At 47.5% G+C, this 17,336-nt stretch overlaps 1 protein-coding gene across 1 annotated transcript in view; it reads left to right on the top strand.

The window, feature by feature from the left end:
* The window catches only part of WDR27 (WD repeat domain 27), a 164,907-nt gene that overhangs the window by 23,453 nt on the left and 124,118 nt on the right, over positions 1 to 17,336 (top strand). Inside the window, exons 8-13 of the mRNA XM_040965372.1 lie at positions 13 to 133; positions 6,451 to 6,562; positions 7,728 to 7,831; positions 8,683 to 8,750; positions 9,043 to 9,164; positions 9,524 to 9,606. Of these exons, the coding sequence (XP_040821306.1) occupies positions 13 to 133; positions 6,451 to 6,562; positions 7,728 to 7,831; positions 8,683 to 8,750; positions 9,043 to 9,164; positions 9,524 to 9,606 (610 nt within the window). The remainder of the gene's footprint in view (positions 1 to 12; positions 134 to 6,450; positions 6,563 to 7,727; positions 7,832 to 8,682; positions 8,751 to 9,042; positions 9,165 to 9,523; positions 9,607 to 17,336) is intronic.

The raw sequence follows: 17,336 nt of genomic DNA, 5'->3' as shown, positions 1-17,336 counted from the left end.
CTTCTCTCGCAGCTGTGGGTCTTCAGTTTGGTGGAAAGACATCATTACCGCCACGTTGCCTGTGTCAACCTGAGGAAGAAGAGGGAGGTTTTCTACGCTCGAAGGCTGTGGCCTGGGCTGCACTGCCTGCCCGGTATGTTGTTCAACTTCCCTGCCAGCACTGTCTGTCTCCACATCCCAGGGCCCTTGCCGTGTACAGTGGAGTATATCTGCAAACAGTCAGGGTCCTGGCAGGTCATGTGAGGGACATGTGTGGGCCATGCAGATCCAGGCATGAGGGGTGTGAGGTAGGGCGTGGGGAGCAAGCATACTCAGCCTGCCGCTCAGGGCACACGCACCCTGTTGTGCAGCTGCAGTCCTGCCCCCTCGTTGCAGGTGGCCACCTGCTGCCACTGGCGCTGCCCTGACTGTGCCTTAGCCCTGCTGGGAGCCCTGCTGGTTCCTATGGGGAGTTTTGTGATCACAGGGGATGTCTTTGCTTCCTGCTCAGTCTTCTTGCAGTGTTTTTACAGTTGGCTTCATGGGATTTCTTTCTGTGTGAGGCTGGAGATTAACCCTTTCTAATAGGTCAGTTGGTTTTTAATGTCTTAGACCCCGGCTCTCATCTCTGTGTTTATATCTACTGATTATGAACATAATTACTTTGTGAAAGATTTGTTTATTTTTATTTGGAAGGCAGAGTTACAGAGAGAGAGCAAGAGAGAGCGAGTGCTTCTATCCACTGGTTCACTTCCTAAATGGTCATAAAGATTGGAGCTGGGCAGATCCAAAGCCAGAAGCCTGGAAGCTTCTTCCAGGTTTCTCTTGTGGTTGCAAGGTCCCAAGGCTTTGAGCCATCCTCCACTGCTTTCCCAGCCACAGGCAGGGGGCTGGATGGAAGTGGGGCAGCCAGGTCTTCCACTGGTGCCCACATGGGATGTCTGCCTTGCAGGCGGAGGCTTAATGTACTGTAGCCCCACACTTTCCTCTGCTGATGTTAATTCTTAAACACATTTCAAGAAACATGAGCTTAACATTTTGGTAAACCATTTCTTTTCTACTACCTTCTAGTGTTATATTGGGAATTCCATCCCTCAGAGATAATACAGGTATATGTGGTTTTAATCCTGTTTTCTATTATGGGTAAGCGGATGACTTATATTTTTCAATTCTTTTAAAAACTTTTATTGATTTTTGTACAGTTGGCCATGGTGGGAAGGTTAAGGATTAAGGGAAAGTGGGTATGATCATTGTTTCTTCCTGCTGTATCTGGGGGAAGGGGGGAGACAAGGGGAGAAGCTGCACCCAGCCCCTCAACTGCCTCAGCACCCAGGGATGGGGAACAGCCACCTGATGACATGCAAGGGTTCCCAATGTGGAGCATGCTCTGAGAGTTCCACTCAAGTGATTTTGATAGTTTTGAAGCATTGGAGCCAGGACTCAAGCCCAGCACTCTTAAGGATGTAGGTGCCCCTGGCCTGGCATGATAGCATAGTGGTTAAAGTCCTCGCCTTGCACACGCCTGGATCCCATATGGGTGCCAGTTCTAATCTCAGTGGCCCTGCTTCCCATCCAGCTCCCTGCTTGTGGCCTGGGAAAGCAGTTGAGGATGGCCCAAAGCCTTAGGACCCTGCACCCGCGAGGGAGACCTGGAAGAGCTCCTGGCTTCGGAATGGCTCAGCTCCAGCTGTTGCAGTCACTTGGGGAGTGAACCATCAGACAGAAGATCTTCCTCTCTGTCTCTCCTCTCTGTACGTCTGACTATCCAATAAAAATAAATAAATCTTTAAAAAAAAAAAAGGATGTAGGAGAGAATCAAGATGGCGGAATAGGGTAAGGACACGTTTAAACGGACGGAGAAGCATTTAACCAGAATGAAGCAGAGAGGACATATTTCAGGAAATACGAAAGGACAGAACAACAGCAGAGGGGTACCTGGAGACTGACAGACACAGGAAAGCAGCGGGCACAGCACTGTGGTGTTGCAGTGAATGATATTCCAGCACGGCGATCTAAACTCCACCAGCAGCCGGAACTCCACCAGCAACCAGGTGGGAAGGGACTTTGACTGGGAGCTTGGGTGGTGAACCAAGACGGGGAACTGTCTGTCCTGCTGGTCCGTTTGATTTGACCAGGAGCAGAGACAGAGCAGCAGGTCCCAGGCGGGCAGTGCGAGAACAGCGAGGATTTCATAGCCCAGTCAGCACCCTAGAGCTGAATTGTTCGCCATTTTGCCTAAGGAGGAAAGGGCAAGGGAAAGGACTGAGCATGCTCTGAGAGGGAGTGAGTTCATTTCTGACTCGGTGAACTGCAACGACGTGGCATTCTACGGGTTCCATCCAGGGCAGGTCTGGGTAACCCTCAGATCTGTCAGCGAGCAGATCAGGAACTGTTGTGGTAGCATGTCGGGTGCCATTTTGCGCACTGTGGCAAAAGCTTTGGGACTGCAGGGGACAACAGCATGTGCTGAGCTTGCGAGAACTTGCTGAGGTCCCGCAGGAAAATAATACCGACTGTGGCATCGTACCGGTCAAAACATGTCCGTGTGGCACTCAGACCTAGCGTCCAACAAGTTCCCACAAGATTAGCGCCACCAACAACCTAACTAGATAGGACACCTGGTGTCTCTTTAATCCTGGAACCCACTCCAACCGGAAGAGGGAGAAAGGTTCAGAGACAACAATGCAGCCTCAGCACAGTATCACAGGAGGAGGAGAGTGGTGAGCCAAGAGCTGGGGCTACAGAGACCACGGTGGATATCTGACATAAGAACCCAGACCTGGAACCCGCTGGAGGTTGTGGCACAAGCGGCTGCCAGCAAAAAGTTGTATACCAACTGCAATAAGTAAAATCGCATTGTAGACCTGTGGGTGACACAGCTTAGAAACCTGTCCCAAGGAGAAGACTCTGCTAACCAGAAGTACAATGATCAAGAGCAAAAGAAGAGACAAAGGTACAATGAATATTACTGAGCACTCCCCTGCAAAGGAGCAAAACCCTATGCCAACCTCAGAGTTAACAGAGGAAGACATTGAGAAAATGGGGCACACAGAATCCATAAGACTCATTTTAAAGATTCTGGTCAAAAATGAGAAGTTAATGCAAGAGTTCAAAGAATTTAAGGAAGCAGTAAAGGAAATCAAGGCTGGTATATCAGAAATTAAGAACACAGTAGAGCAAATTACAAGTACAGTGGAGAGTCTCCAAAATAGAATGAAGCAAGCCGAAGAAAGAATCTCAGAATTGGCAGATATCTCCTGTCACCAGGGGGAAGCAAACAAAAAGCTGGAAGCAGAGCTGGATCAGGCCAAAAAAAGTATTCAATAATTGAAAGACACTATTAAGAGGCCAAATACAAGAGTTATGGGAGTCCCGGAAGGTGCAGAAAGAGAAGCTGAGTTTGCAAATGTATTTAATAAAATAATCAAGGAAAATTTCCCTAATCTGGAGAAAGAATTGGGAAACAAGATCCAGGAGGGACACAGAACTCCCAACAGGCTTGATCAAAAGCGATCTTCACCAAGACATATGATTATCAAGCTCTCTTCAATTGAACATAAGGAAAAGATCCTTAAATGTGCACGTGAAAAGCATCAATTGACATATAAAGGAAGGCCAGTTAAGCTCACAGGAGATCTCTCATAGGAAACTCTACAGGCCAGAAGAGAATGGAGTGACATATTCCAGATTCTAAAAGAAAAAAATTGTCGGCCTAGGATAACATACCCTGCAAAGCTTTCTTTCATCTTTGAAAATGAAATAAAATTCTTCCATAGTAAAGAAAAGCTAAAAGAATTTGCCTCTTCCAAACCTGCTCTCTAATGATACTTCAAGATGTTCTCTTGACAGAGAAGAGGAATAGCACCTACCAAAACCAAAGGCAAACGGGAAGAACATCCCAGTAAAATGACAACAGAAGACTAAATCAATGAACAACCCATTCTTAAAATTACAGGACCAAAGTACCACCTATGTATATTTAACTCTGAATGTAAATTGCTTAAGCTCAATCAAACATCATAGATTAGTAGACTGGATTAAAAAACAAAACCCATCTGTTTATTGTCAGGAGGAGACACACTCCAACAAGGATCAGCAAAAACTCTATCACATGGGTTTTGTTGTTTTTTGTTGGTTTCATCTCTTTAAAACACTTTTCTTCTGATTAAATCATTCAATGACTCGTAGATCATACAGTGGCATCATTTTCTTCAAGAAGGTTCTTGATTTTCACTTCTTCAGCTACGCATTATACATTTAATAGCATGTTGTTTAACTTCTTGGTGTTGTTAATTTCTTTTTTCTCCTGGAAGTTGATTTTGTTTTGTGGCTCTGCATTTAAGGGAAGGTATAGTAGCTGTGTAATGGAGACTGTCATATCTAGTAACATGTCATTTAACTTCATGGCATTGTAAATTTCTATTTTTCTTTCTATTGTTGATTTTGTATCATGACTTTTCATTTAAGGGAATGTACAGTAGTTATGTAATGGAGACTATCAACCAGATGTGAGGATGCAGTGTGGTATGCATCTCTGTTTCCAGACAAAGATGGACTTACAGTGAAACTGTTTATATTATATTTTGACAATAGGATTCTGGACTCTCTGCCATTGTCCATGCCCGCAATGATGAACATATGACTGAGTATGAAGAACTATATGTTAATAATGATATAAAGAAACTGGGGGGGGAGGGAATTGGGGAGGGGATAGGGGAATATGGAACTGTATCGTAAAATGATAGCAATAATAATAAAATGTGAAAAGAAAAAAAGGATGTAGGGGCCCCATGCCCCACACGCACATCTCCAAGGTGTAGGTTTTTTTCATATTCATGGTTATGATTTATTCCAGTAAAATCAAGCACAGACAGTTAAGGAGAGGGCTGTATAAGTTTGTGAGGAAACATTTGCAGACTTCCGTTGTCTTCTCCCATCAGAGTTACACGGCTGCTTGTGACAATGCCTACAAGGCTCACCAAGGGGGAGTTTTCTTGTAGGTTTGTGTGCAAGCACAGGATGTCTGCCTGTGATCCAAGTCCTTCCAGTGGGCACCCCAGTCACATGTGCTGCAAGACCCAAGACAGGCAAAGGAACTCCCCAAGCAAGATGTTCTCGGGGTTTAGAGCATGTGTCCCTGGAACCCCAAGGTCAGTCTTAGTGGGAAGTATTTGGACACTCCCTACATTGAAAACTTTCTCTTTACTGTATGTCTATTTAATTCCACAGCGTGAAAATGTCCCAAAGGAATGAGGGACCAGCACTGTGGTATAGTGATACTGTAGTGAGAGCTGCCCATGATAACAGCATCCTACATGGGCACCAGTTCAGAGTCGGCTTCAGTTCTGATCCAGCTCCCTGCTCATGGTTTGGGAAAGACAGTAGAAAATGGCCCAAGGGCTTGGGCCCCTGTCGCCCATATGGGAGACCTGGATGAGACTCCTGACTCCTGGCTCCAGCCCGGCTTAGTTGTGGCATTTCAGCCACTTGATGGAGCAGTTGGAGGAGCTCTCTGTCCCTCTCTTTCTCTCCCTCTCTGTGTAACTTTGACTTTCAAACAGATACATTAGAAAAGACAATTAGAATGATCCCGTGTCCATCCTGAGCCATCATGAGAAGTGGTTAGACTGGCATTCCTAAGTCACAGGAGATAGCTAGAGGATCCTGAGTGCATCCTAAGCCATTGTGGGGATTGGATTGAGTTCCTGGCACCCGGTTTCCTTTGTGCCCATCTTAACCACTTGGGGAGCACTCTCTGTATGTCCCCCTGTCCCTTTGCTCTCTATAAACATCTCCACTAACACACCTGCCAGCATAACTCACTCCTCTGTAAGGTGTGTAGGACTGAAGGGATTGATGGTGGGCTCTGTCCTTCCTGCTTTGGCTACTGTTGTGAGGGGAGCAGACGAGGGTCTTGTGTCTTTGAGCATGAGATGTAGATGAAGTGTGGTAGAGGAAGAGGACTTAGTAGCAAAGTAAAGTTTACACTCAGGAGGGAGTGCAGCATGCTCCTTCCGACTGTCTCAGTTAGTTTAGGAATATATTGACTGCTAAATTCCATTGTGTTACTCGTTGGCCTTCAAAAACTTTGAAAAAATTTGTCTTCAATTTCTTTGAGGAGCAGAGACAGAGATAGACACACACACACCCCCACCCAGATCTTCCCTCTGCTGATTTATTCCCCAAATATCCACAATACACAGGGCTTGACTAAGCAAAGCCAGGAGCCAGGTCCTCCCTCTGGGTTTCCCATGTGGATGGCAGGGACCCAAGTCATTGAGCCTCTCTGTGTGTGCATTGACCGGAACCTGGATGTGAAGTTGAGCAGATGGCTCTGGTCAGGCGCTTGGGTACACAGTGCAGGCGTCCCAGCTGGCTTCTTAAACCCACCAGGTGCCCTCTCGTGCTGTTTGCCTGTGAAGTTTGTGGGTAGTGTTACTCTCGCCTCTCATCAGTGATTCCTTTCCTTAGAAGAGCTTCCCTCCACCAAGTACCTGGGGGGAGAAGAAGTTGAAGTGATGCATCCCATCCTGAGCCTTGCACACTGTGACCTCTCAGCCGTCTTGAGTTCTGACTGCAGTTGGTAAGTATGATGAGCCTGGCCAAAGCCAGAGAAAGAAAGCCTCTTAAATGGCTTAAATGGCCAATCGGTTCTTTTAAGGATGACTAAGATGAAAACAAATAGCTTCTAATCATGGCTAACCCTGATTGTCCTCATTGTGCCCTTTAGTTAAGTCTTACATGTAGTGAAGGTGGGGTCAGTTATGTCCAAGAATGGACCTTGAGGAGAGGAATACTGCATCTACTCCGGCTAAGCTTGGATGGGAACAATGATGGCTTGTGAGCAAGCCTGGGCTCGAGGCCATGGGCCCAAGTCTGGCCTGGCACACCTTGGCAGAGCCTTGTCAGGTTCTTTGCTGACAGCTCCAGCAGTCACACCTCTAGTTGTCTTCATGTTGCTGCTGTCATGGGCCTGTGGGCTTATTGCATTAGAAACACCGCTGGCAGCATCTTTTAAGTACAGTGGCTGCAGCATAAAAAATAGTACACTCACCAAAGCCAGGTGTTCACTTGAGAAGAACACTCACCCCAGCTGAGACATTGACCTGAGGGAGAAGCTCACCTGAGGGAGACACTCAGCTGAGCTGACACTAACCTGAGGGAGATGGTTGCCTGAGGAAGGCGTTCACCTGAGGGAGGCGCTTACCTGAGAGAGGGAGACACACCTGAGCTGACATTCACCTGAGGGAGACCCTCACCTGAGGGAGATGCTCACTTGAGGGAGAGACCCTCACCTGAGGGAGATGCTCACCTGAGCTGAGATGTTCACCTGAGCTGACATTCACCTGAGTTGATACTCACCTGAGGGAGATGCTCACCTGAGCTGAGATGCTCACTTGAGGGAGACACTCACCTGAGTGCTGACTTCATAAAGGTGCAGATTCTTTGGGTACCTCAGAAAGCAGTGAGTTCCTTACAGACCAGGGTGGAGCTGGGTCAGGTGTCAGGCTGTGGCCATTTTGAGTTAGTTGTGTTTAGTAGACGGTGGATATCCGGAAACCCAACACTGAGGTCAGAACATAAAAATCCTTAGAGCCACCCAAGGGTGTAGCAAGCAGACGGCCCCCTTAGGGGCCCACAGCCACTCAGGTGTGTCTGTGGGTGGAGACCTGGCAGGTGCCCAGTGGGATGTCCAGCCTGGCCATGAGGAGTCTGGCCAGCAGGATGCTCTTCCCTCTTAGTGTCAGCCTCTCTGCCGAGCACACCAGGTGCTTGTGGATTGGGAGCTCCGCTGGCCTGTTCCTGCTTAATCTGGCGAACCTGGAGCTGGAAGCTGTCTTACAGTACAAGGGTAAGATCGTGAATTCAATCTTTGCTGTAAACCACATATGGCTGTAGTACTTTTCCCTGGCTGGTGTATGGGTTGGTGAAAATTGTGGTGTAGAAATCTTGTCACTTAGATTTGAGGACAAGAGCTGTTTAGCTATTAGTGGCAAATGCCTTATGCCATGGTGCTTGGCAGCTGTGGCCCTTCACCTTGTATGTGTCAGGCATGCCCAAAGGCGTTTCCTGCCACCATCGCCCCTTGTTTCTGTGGGACACCCGTCTCTGCTCCAGACATCCTTGCAAGCTCCTCAGCCTCAGATGTCTCAGCTTGAGCCAAGGCCCTCTCCACTCTTGTCCTCTACCCTGGTGTGTCATGAGCAGCAATGCAGAAGCAGTTACCCCAGCTTACCTGCTTCCCCCAGCAGATATTCTAGCAGTGAGTAGTCCACTAGAATTCAGTTTCTCCTCTTCCCCTGTCATGTTCTCCCAGTTGGTCTCCAGTTCCTGCTGGAAGTCCAGGAGCCACCTGGATTCTTACTGCAAATTCGATGGCATTGCTGCCCTTGGCCTTCAGAGGGTCCTGGTATTTGCTCATGACCCTTGGTCTTGCCTGGGTCTCACTCCTCAGGTGGTGTGCTCTGGTCAGGTGACTGCCTGTGTGGCTCCCGTGTCACAAGTTCTTGTGGAGAACTGACTTCAGCCCTGCACCACTTACTCAGATTTTCAGTTTTGTGCTGATGTTCAGCTGCATGAGAGAAGGGACCCACCTCCCGGCGAGGTCCCCAGTGCTGTGCTGGTGCATGGTGGGTGCTTGGATGGGCTGTGGGAGTCGGCAAATGCTCATCTCTTAGATGTTGTATGTTTGTGTTTCTGAAGATTTCAGGAGTCTCAGCATTCAGGTTGCTGGTTCATGTTCTGTGACAAGTGGAACCTCTGGTCTCAAGGTCAGTCGTCAGCTGCTTCCCATGGTAGAGCTAGCTGTAGCACACCCAACCTTTGGCACAGTGTTCTAACAGCCTGCCAAGCAGTGAGATGTTACACATGAAGAAGTGCTTTTGTCTGCTATACAACACCGAGTAGCTGCCGTTCCAGCCAGGTGGAGTGACTGAGTGTGAGTGAAGCTCATGCTTGTGGTTGCACTTGAGTTCTGTGTCAGTGGTGAAGTCTGCTTGTAGCTGGACCTGTGTCCTGTTGGTCAGCAATGTGACACTCATCCTGTGGTTCTGTTCCTCACAGTCACTTTGCCTGCTCACCTCCTTGTTTGGAAACCAGATCGCTGTGCTGGAGATTGACCTGGCAGCCCTGGCAAGGGCACAGTGGAGCTTGGCCGAGGGGTGGGGTCTCTCTGTGTTGGCCAGGTACAGTCTTCTCCTCGTAGTATTCTCATGGCTGGGTCTCAGTTCAAAGCATTCTGCTGGCCTTTGATTGTTGAGAAACGTAAATTGACTCCCAACTACACCACCTGAATCCACATCCGAATGTTCAGAGTGGATTTCAGTGCAAAATATTGCTTTAATTAATGGAAATTGTAAAATGGCACTGTAATTAAAGTGCATTAGCTTTTCTGTTGCCAGAGTAAGAATAAGCTGGATAATTCCCTATCCAAATATTGTCTGTCCACATCACTTAATTGCTGTGATTACCTTTAAGTGTGTGCTTCCTGGAAACGACTCTGTCTTGTAATTGTTCTCGCATCGTGGCTTTGCTTTCATTTTAGCTCCTGTGTCCTGCCAACATCTCCGCTCTATCTTGGAACTATTCAGGGAAAAAGTGCTAAGCCTGCCAGTCAAAAGCAATCTGGTAAGAATAGGAAAGCTGTAAACTCCAGACCTTCACCTTGCAGCCAATGTGTGCGCGCCCCATGAAGGCACACCTGCCAGCCCTCTACTGTCAGCTGCCCTGTGCTCTGCTCCTGCGCCAGGTGACTGCTGCCCTCCTGCTGGGAAGCATGTCCCTGGCTCTCCCTGAGCTGACTCACAGGGATTTTAAAGACTGGCAAGAACCTGTGGGTGGTTTCTCTGGTGTTGGATCAGAGGGGTGTTGAGCTGTGGTGTCTGTGGTCACTGTGTGGAGGTGTGTGGTCAGACAGATCATTCATTTGGACCATCTCTGGAATGCAGAGATGGTATAATTTATACAAGTCAATACATGTGATACAGCACATCAAAAAATTGAAGAATACAAACCCTAAGCAAGATAAGCTTAAAAAGAACATTCTAGAACACAATCAAAACAATATATGGGGCCTGGCTAGCCTAGTGGCTAAAGTCCTTGCTTTGCAACTGCTGGGATCCCATATGGGTGCTGATTTATATTCTGGCTGCTCCACTTCCTTTCTAGCTACCTGCTTGTGGCCTGGAAAGGTAGTGGAGGATGACCTAAAGCCTTGGAACCCTGCAGCCATGTGGCAGACCTGAAAGGCTCCTGGCTTCTGACTTTGGATCAACTCAGCTTTGGTGGTTTTGGGCACTTGGGGAGTGAGCCAGTGGATGAAAGACCTTTCCCTCTGTCTCTACTTCTCTCTGCAAATCTGACTGCAATAAAAACAAAATAAATCTTCAAAAAAAGAGAATATATGAAAAACTAAACACCAACATCATACTGAATAGGGAAAGACTGGAAGCTTTTCTACTAAAATCTGGGACTAGACAAGGATGCCTGCTTTCTCCACTGAAACATAGTATTGGAAATGTTGAACACAGTATTAGAAGTCCTGGCTAGGGCAGTTAGGCAAGAAAAATAAATTAAATGAATTGAAATAAAAAATGAGGAATTAAAATTATCCCTATTTGCAGATGGCATGATTCCCTACATAGGAGAACCGAAGGACTCAATAATCAAGAGACTACTGGATCTTGCAAGAGAGTCTGGCAGGGTAGCAGGGCGCAAAACGAAATGATGGCCCTGGTATACAGCAGTGACTTGTAACCACACTCCCTTTAGAATAGTGGAGAAGAACCTTAAATACCTTGGAATAAACCCAACCAAAGACTTGGAAGACTCTGTGATGAAAATAATAAAAACAGAAGAGAGAGCTAGAAGAAGACATTGAAAGATAGAGTACCAACACAATCAAAATGTGCATATTACCAGAAGTAATACACAGATTCAGTGCAATCCCAGTCAAAATCCCTACAGCATCCTCCTCAGAAATAGAAATGATAATAGGAAAATTCACCTGGAAACACAAGACACCATGAATAGACAAAGCTAACCTGAAGAATTAAAATAAAGCTGGAAGAATCACAATTTCAGACCTCAAGACATACTACAGGGCAGTGGAAATCACAGCAGTCAGGTACTAGTACAGAAGCAGAGAAGATTAGTGGAACAGAATAGAAACCCTGGAAGGGAGCCCACATGTGGTACAGCCAGATAATAATCTGCAAGAGAACTGAAAATAACCCAGGGAAAAGGGTTGATCTCTCAAATGCTGTTGGGGTAATTGGATAGCAGTTTGCAGAAGTACAAATACCCTAAATGGATCAAGGATCTGAATCTGTACCCAGAACTCATCAGACTATTAGAAGAAAACATAGGAAGCACTCTCCAAGATAAAGGAATTGTGAAAGACTTCTGCTTAGAAAAGTCAGCAAAAGCACAGGCAGTCAAAGGCAAAATAAACAAATGGGACTAACTGCATCAGGTGGAGAAGCTTCTTTATAGCAAAGGAGATAATCAGCAAAGTGGAGAAGCAACCAACAGGGAGAAAATTGTTGCACACTGTACAATCAACAGGGAACCAATGTCCAGGATTTATAAAGAGCTTCAGGGACTCAACAACAGCAAAACAGACAACCCTGTGAAGAAATGGGTGAAGGAAGTGAACATTTTTCGAAAGGACAGATTGAAATGGCTAACAGACTTAGGAAAAGATGCTCAGGTTCCCTAGCTGTCAGGGAGATACAAATGAAAACCACATTGAGATCCACCTAACTCCAGTGAGATTGGCCAATACTCAGAGCTCTACTAACAACACCTGCTGTTAGGGGCGTGGGGAGAATGGTACCCTGCCTCACTGCTGGTGGGTGTTGACTGGTGCAATCAATCAGTGTCACTGTGGAGAGTGCCAAGAGATCTGAAAATTGACCTGCTGTATGACCCCGCAACCCCACTTCTGGGAATAGATCCAAACGGAAATAAAGCTGCATGTGAGAAAGGGATCTGTAATCCTGTATTTACCATTGCACAATCTGTAGTAGTGAAGATATGGAAACAACCCAGATGCCTGTTGAAAGAGTAATGGATAAAGAAACTGTGGTATATCTACTCCATGGAATACTACTTAGTTATTAAAAAGAATGAAGTTCTACCATTTGCAACAAAGTGGTCCCAACTAGAGACCATTATGCTCAATGAAATAAGATAATCCCAAAGGATAAATATATGTTCTTTATGATATAAGGCAACCTTCATGAACAATGCAAGATCAACAGATAGGTAAACATGCATGTTCATATATTTATAATGTGGATGAACTGTATAATAGAGGCAAGTACATCATGAAATGAAGATGCATTGCAATATGAATCTTTACTCCTGAGTAAAAAGATCCCCAGTGAGATTATTAAATATGTGTTGAGAGGGCCTGGTGTGGTAGCCTAGCAGCTAAAGTTCTTGCCTTGCAAGTGCCAGGATTCCAAAAGGCCTCCAGTTCTAATCCCATCAGCCCTGCTTCCCATTCAGCTCCCTGCTTGTGGCATGGGAGGCAGTCGAGGACGACCCAAAATCTGCACCTGTGTGGGAGATCTGGAAGAGCTCCTGGCTCCTGGCTTTGGATTGGCTCAACTCCAGCTGTTGCGGCTGCTTGGGGAGTGAATCATCGGATGGAAGATCATGCTCTGTGTCTCTTCTCCTGTCTGTATATCTGCTGCTCCAATAAAAATAAATAAATCTTCAGAAGAAAAGAACCCTGGCTCTGCCCTGCCATCACCATCTTGTGGCAGGAAGAGCCAGGGCAGTATTCAGCCCTGGGGCTGGGGCGAAAGGAGCCCCCTACAGTGTGGCTGCTGCACGGGTTGGAGACCGAACTCCAACACTTGGGACTCAGGCCATGGTCACTGCTGCCACGCGGTGACCGAGTCCTAGCTTTGAGCGGCCAGTTCGCCCGTACAGTGCCAGGCTCTGCTTGCTGGTTGCCTGGCAGTGAGTGCTAGGGTTTTTAGGGTATGTAATTGCTGCCAAAGGGACATCTAGGGATAATGTCAATGTGAGTAGGTGAGGGATGAATCCTGTGTGACTCCCAGCGACAGGGTCACAGAACTTGCTGACAAGCGTGGTGACTGAGTCCTGGTGATTTGGAGGGGAGAGTCCATTACATTCATTTTGGCCAGACTGATTCACCAGCCCATATGGGAGTTCTCAGGCTGTTAGCGTAGAGCATCTCTGGCTGTCACATGCCAGTCCACATGAAAGCTATGGCTGGGGGCATGTCTGGCAGTGCTAGGTACCTGACAGAGTGCTGGAACAGAGGATGGATCACATTATGCAGGGTCATGACACGAGAGAAACAGGTCCAGGGGTAGATTTTGTGGGGGATGTGTGGGGAAAACCCCATGGAAATACAAGTCCAGAGGGCCTGGAAGTGGATCAACTTGGGGAACTTGAGAAATCCCCTGGTGGATCACAACTCTCACTGCTGACCACTGGTCCAGGCCTGGGGTCGGGCAAGCTGGGCATAGTAGTTCCAAAGCCTGGGTAAAGTGTGGTTTGGTTATGGAAGGAGGTGGACTGGGCAGGACCGAGCAAACCTTAACTCACAAGCAAAAACAGAAATCAGGATGGAGTACAGGTCATGCTGAGCTAGGCTCTTACACTGGCTGGTTTGCATGAACCAGGGAGGCCAGGACACAGCATTGAAGGCAAAGGCCAAGACAGGTAGGGTCTGTGCCACGATGAGTCAGAGCAGCCACTAGCATGTGCACGATCTGTGGCTGGGAGTGGGCCTTGTTGGGGAGCTAAAAGAACACCCTGATTGGGTTGGGGTTCCCACTGGTGAGTGCGGCGGCCAGAGTGGAGGCTGTGTCCTGGTCTGGACATGGCTGCAGTCTCCCTTGGCACAAGTGTGGACTAGGGTTCAACACTCCAAGTTGGGCTAGACTCCAGCCCCATCTGGTGCTCTGGAGGACCAGGGTAGGTGTAGAACAGACTAGGCTAGGTCTCTGCCCCTACTGAGCCATGTGTGAGCTGTGTTTGGGTATGGAGAAGCCTTGGCTGGGCTGAAACATCCACCAGTAAGAACCAGAATGTGTTGAAGGCCAGTTAGGAAAGACTACTGTTCCTACCAAGACAGGAGGTGGACTGAGTCGGGCTGGCTCATAGACCCACCAGTATGCACAAGATCTGGCACTGGGACAAGTCCTGATGGAGGAGCCTGGGGAACTCCTCTGGCAGGACACAGTCCCTGCAGGTGAGCACAAGAAACACGATAAGGAGAAGCCCAGACCAGGCCAGGTTACGGTACCTACTGTCATGCATTGCACAGATTGGGGTGGATCAGGCTGAACCAGTTCACATCACCTGCTGATGAATTGGAGCACCAGAACGGTGTGGGTTGGGCCAGGTATGGTCGCAATGCATACTAGTACAGATTACAGCTGGAGTAGGGTGTATGCTGGGCTGGGCTAGGCTATAACCATCACCAGCGTGAACTGGAATTGAGGGTGGGCTGGGCCAGGCTGCAGCACTCACTGGCAAATGCCAAGGCGAGGGGTACCAAGCCAGACTGGGCTGCAGCATCCAACCAACACTAGTAAGAACCAGTGGGGGATGGGGGAAAGCTGGCAGGAAGAATGGGGAGGGCTCCCCTGTTGGACGGCCACTCCCAGTGGAGAGCGTGAGTTGGGATGGGGCCAGACCAGACTGGGCAGGGCTACAACACCTGTGGGCCTCATGTGAGCTAGATCAGGGGAAAGCCAGGTTGGACTGACTCTTCCTACTAGTGCAAGCATAAATCAGATTGGGTGAGGGTTGTTTGGGCTTTGCTGTAATGTCACCCCGGAGAGGCTGACACTGGGACCTAATTCTATCAAACTGCAGAATCACCTGAGGAGAGCATGATCTGGGAGTGGAGTTGCTCAGTAGGGAAAAAGTGGGCACCCCACTCTTGGGCTACCACTCCCACTAGACAGCATGAAAACCAGGACTAGGGCAGGGGTGGCTAGACAGAATGGCACCTGCCAGCATGTATGTGGGCTGGAAAGTAGGGCTGGTTGGGTTGAACTAGGTTTCAATGCCCATAGACATGTGTGAGAGCTGAATGGGATGTGGGACAGACTGGACCAGTCTGTGATACATACTGGCAAGCATGGGGACCAGGATAGGGGCAGGCCCAACTAGGCTGCAGCTCTCACTGGTTTGCTAGATGGTCAAGTGTGTGCTGGGCAGAATCAGGCTTGAGTGCAACACCCATTGGTTTATGTGGAAGACAGGTCTGGAAATAGAAATGACCCAGCAAATGCAACCACCAGCATATGCATATGCTGATTGGGGTGACACTGTGTGACCCTGTACTGGCAAGCACATACAAGAATCAGGTCTGGGATCATATTAGATGAAGTTTCTTTGGGGATCCCTCCAACTGAACTGCTGATCTCAGAACCCCAACCATGAAGAGACTTTCTGCCAGTGGATTCTGAATAGATTTCATTGTGCTTGGAAAGGCAAGATTGGCAACAATTCAGAACTAATGAGCTATCAAAACTGCATGAGCAGGACCCTTGGAGCATGCCCCATGCCAGGGAACTGGGATGGGTGGGGGATTGGGTGGGGCTTTTCCCTTTATCTCTCCCCTGACCCCAGATAGAGAAAAAAAAAATTAATGTGGAAACAATGATCTTACCCACTTTCCTGCAGCCCTTGACCCTTTATGCCCTAATCAGCTATGTGAAGATTATCAAAATGAAATAATTTTAAAAAATATTAATAATTTAAAGTGGGAACCGTGGATTCCCCTAGCTAACACTGGGTGGCAGCATGTGGCAGCTTTCTCCCCTTTGAGCTGTGATGTGGCTGGTCCGTGGTGCTTCCACAGCAGCCACTCTGTCTTCTCTAGTGCCTCAGGGCCTTTGTTTTTTCTCTTCTTCACTAGAAATTTCTATAAGATCTCTGGAAACATAGCCCTTCCTTTTTCCTTTTCATATCCCAGTATCATTTGGGTAGCGGGATATTTCTCTCAGATTAATTAAATGGGGCTGAGAAAACAATTTCACATGAGAGCAAAAACATAAAATCGAACCCCAATCTTAACCCACACCCAAAAATGAATCTAAAGTATAGGAAGGACTTAAAGAGAAGATTAGAAAGTATAAAACTGCTAGTTGAGAACTCAGGAGAGGTGTGCCTGGTCTTGGTGTGGCAGAGATTTCCTTGGACTCGCCAAAAGGTCAGACCCCAAAGCAAAAATAAATCAGTGTGATCCTGGTTTGCACAGCAAAGAAAAAGTAAACAGAATAAAACAACAGCTAAGATCTAGGAAAATTATTTGTAAATCACATGTCTGATAAGGGTTAGTATCCAAAATTTATTTATTTATTTTTTTTATTATTAATAAATTTTATTTTGACATTCTTTACATAGTTAATTAGGGTAAGAAGGTTCGAGGGCTACAGGAAAGTGGATAATACTAATATGTTTTCCATATTGTTACCTTCATGTTTAAAAGGGGGGTATTAAGGGAGAAGGCCCACCCAATTTCCCACCCTCCCCAAGTCCCGGGTGTAGGGCATGCTCTGAGGTTCTTGCTCAAGTGGTTTTGATATTGCAACAGTTATGAATCGCTGTCAATCTTGCCGCTCCAAGCACTATGAGGTCTTTGAAAAATCCACTGATTGACATAGTCCATCATAGCTTAGATGGTTGGTTGACCCGTTCTGTCTTCTCTCTTTTCTTTGTTATGGTTCTGAGTCCAGCATTTAGATTAGGAAGATCTCCAAAGAAACTTCTTGTATGTGCTAACAAGTACCGGGCCTGGCACCGTCCATCGCTCCAATCAGCTGGTGGTTGCAATTCCTGGGTTGGTTCTGTTTTCACTCCCGTCTTCCACTGGAGCCAATGGGTGTTGCAGTCCAGTCTGGTTCTGCCCAGCACATACTTGGCCCTCACATAAACCAGCGGGAGCTGTAGCCTAGGTTGGAGCGACCCACAATAACCCCAACCAGGCCCACCCCCTACCCTGGTTTGCCAGTAAGTGTAGCAGTAATCCAGTCTGTCCCACATCCCATTCCACCCCAGCCGCTGTCTTAGTTTTATGTCCTCCCATGGAAGTGGTAACCCAAGAGGGATGAGCCCACTATTTCCCTCCCAGGCCTCTCCCACTCCCAGATTCCAGTTGATGCTGCCCAAACAAACCTCACCCACTTTAATTTTGTTTGCACCAGTAGGAATAATCCGCCCAGCCTGGCTTTTCCCTGATCTAGTCCACATGAGGCGCACAGGTGTGGTAGCTCTGCCTAGTCTGGTCTGCCCCCATCCCAGCCCATGCTCTCCTGCGGTAGTAGCTGTCCAGCAAAGGAACCCTCCCTTATTCCCCT

The sequence above is a fragment of the Ochotona curzoniae genome, unplaced genomic scaffold (genome assembly GCF_017591425.1).
Source record: "Ochotona curzoniae isolate NIBS_2020 unplaced genomic scaffold, NIBS_Ocur_1.0 scaffold_3890, whole genome shotgun sequence".
NCBI classification, from domain to species: Eukaryota; Metazoa; Chordata; class Mammalia; order Lagomorpha; family Ochotonidae; genus Ochotona; species Ochotona curzoniae.
Note: the sequence above shows the minus strand (reverse complement) of the source record. Positions and strands in the feature narration are given on the sequence as shown.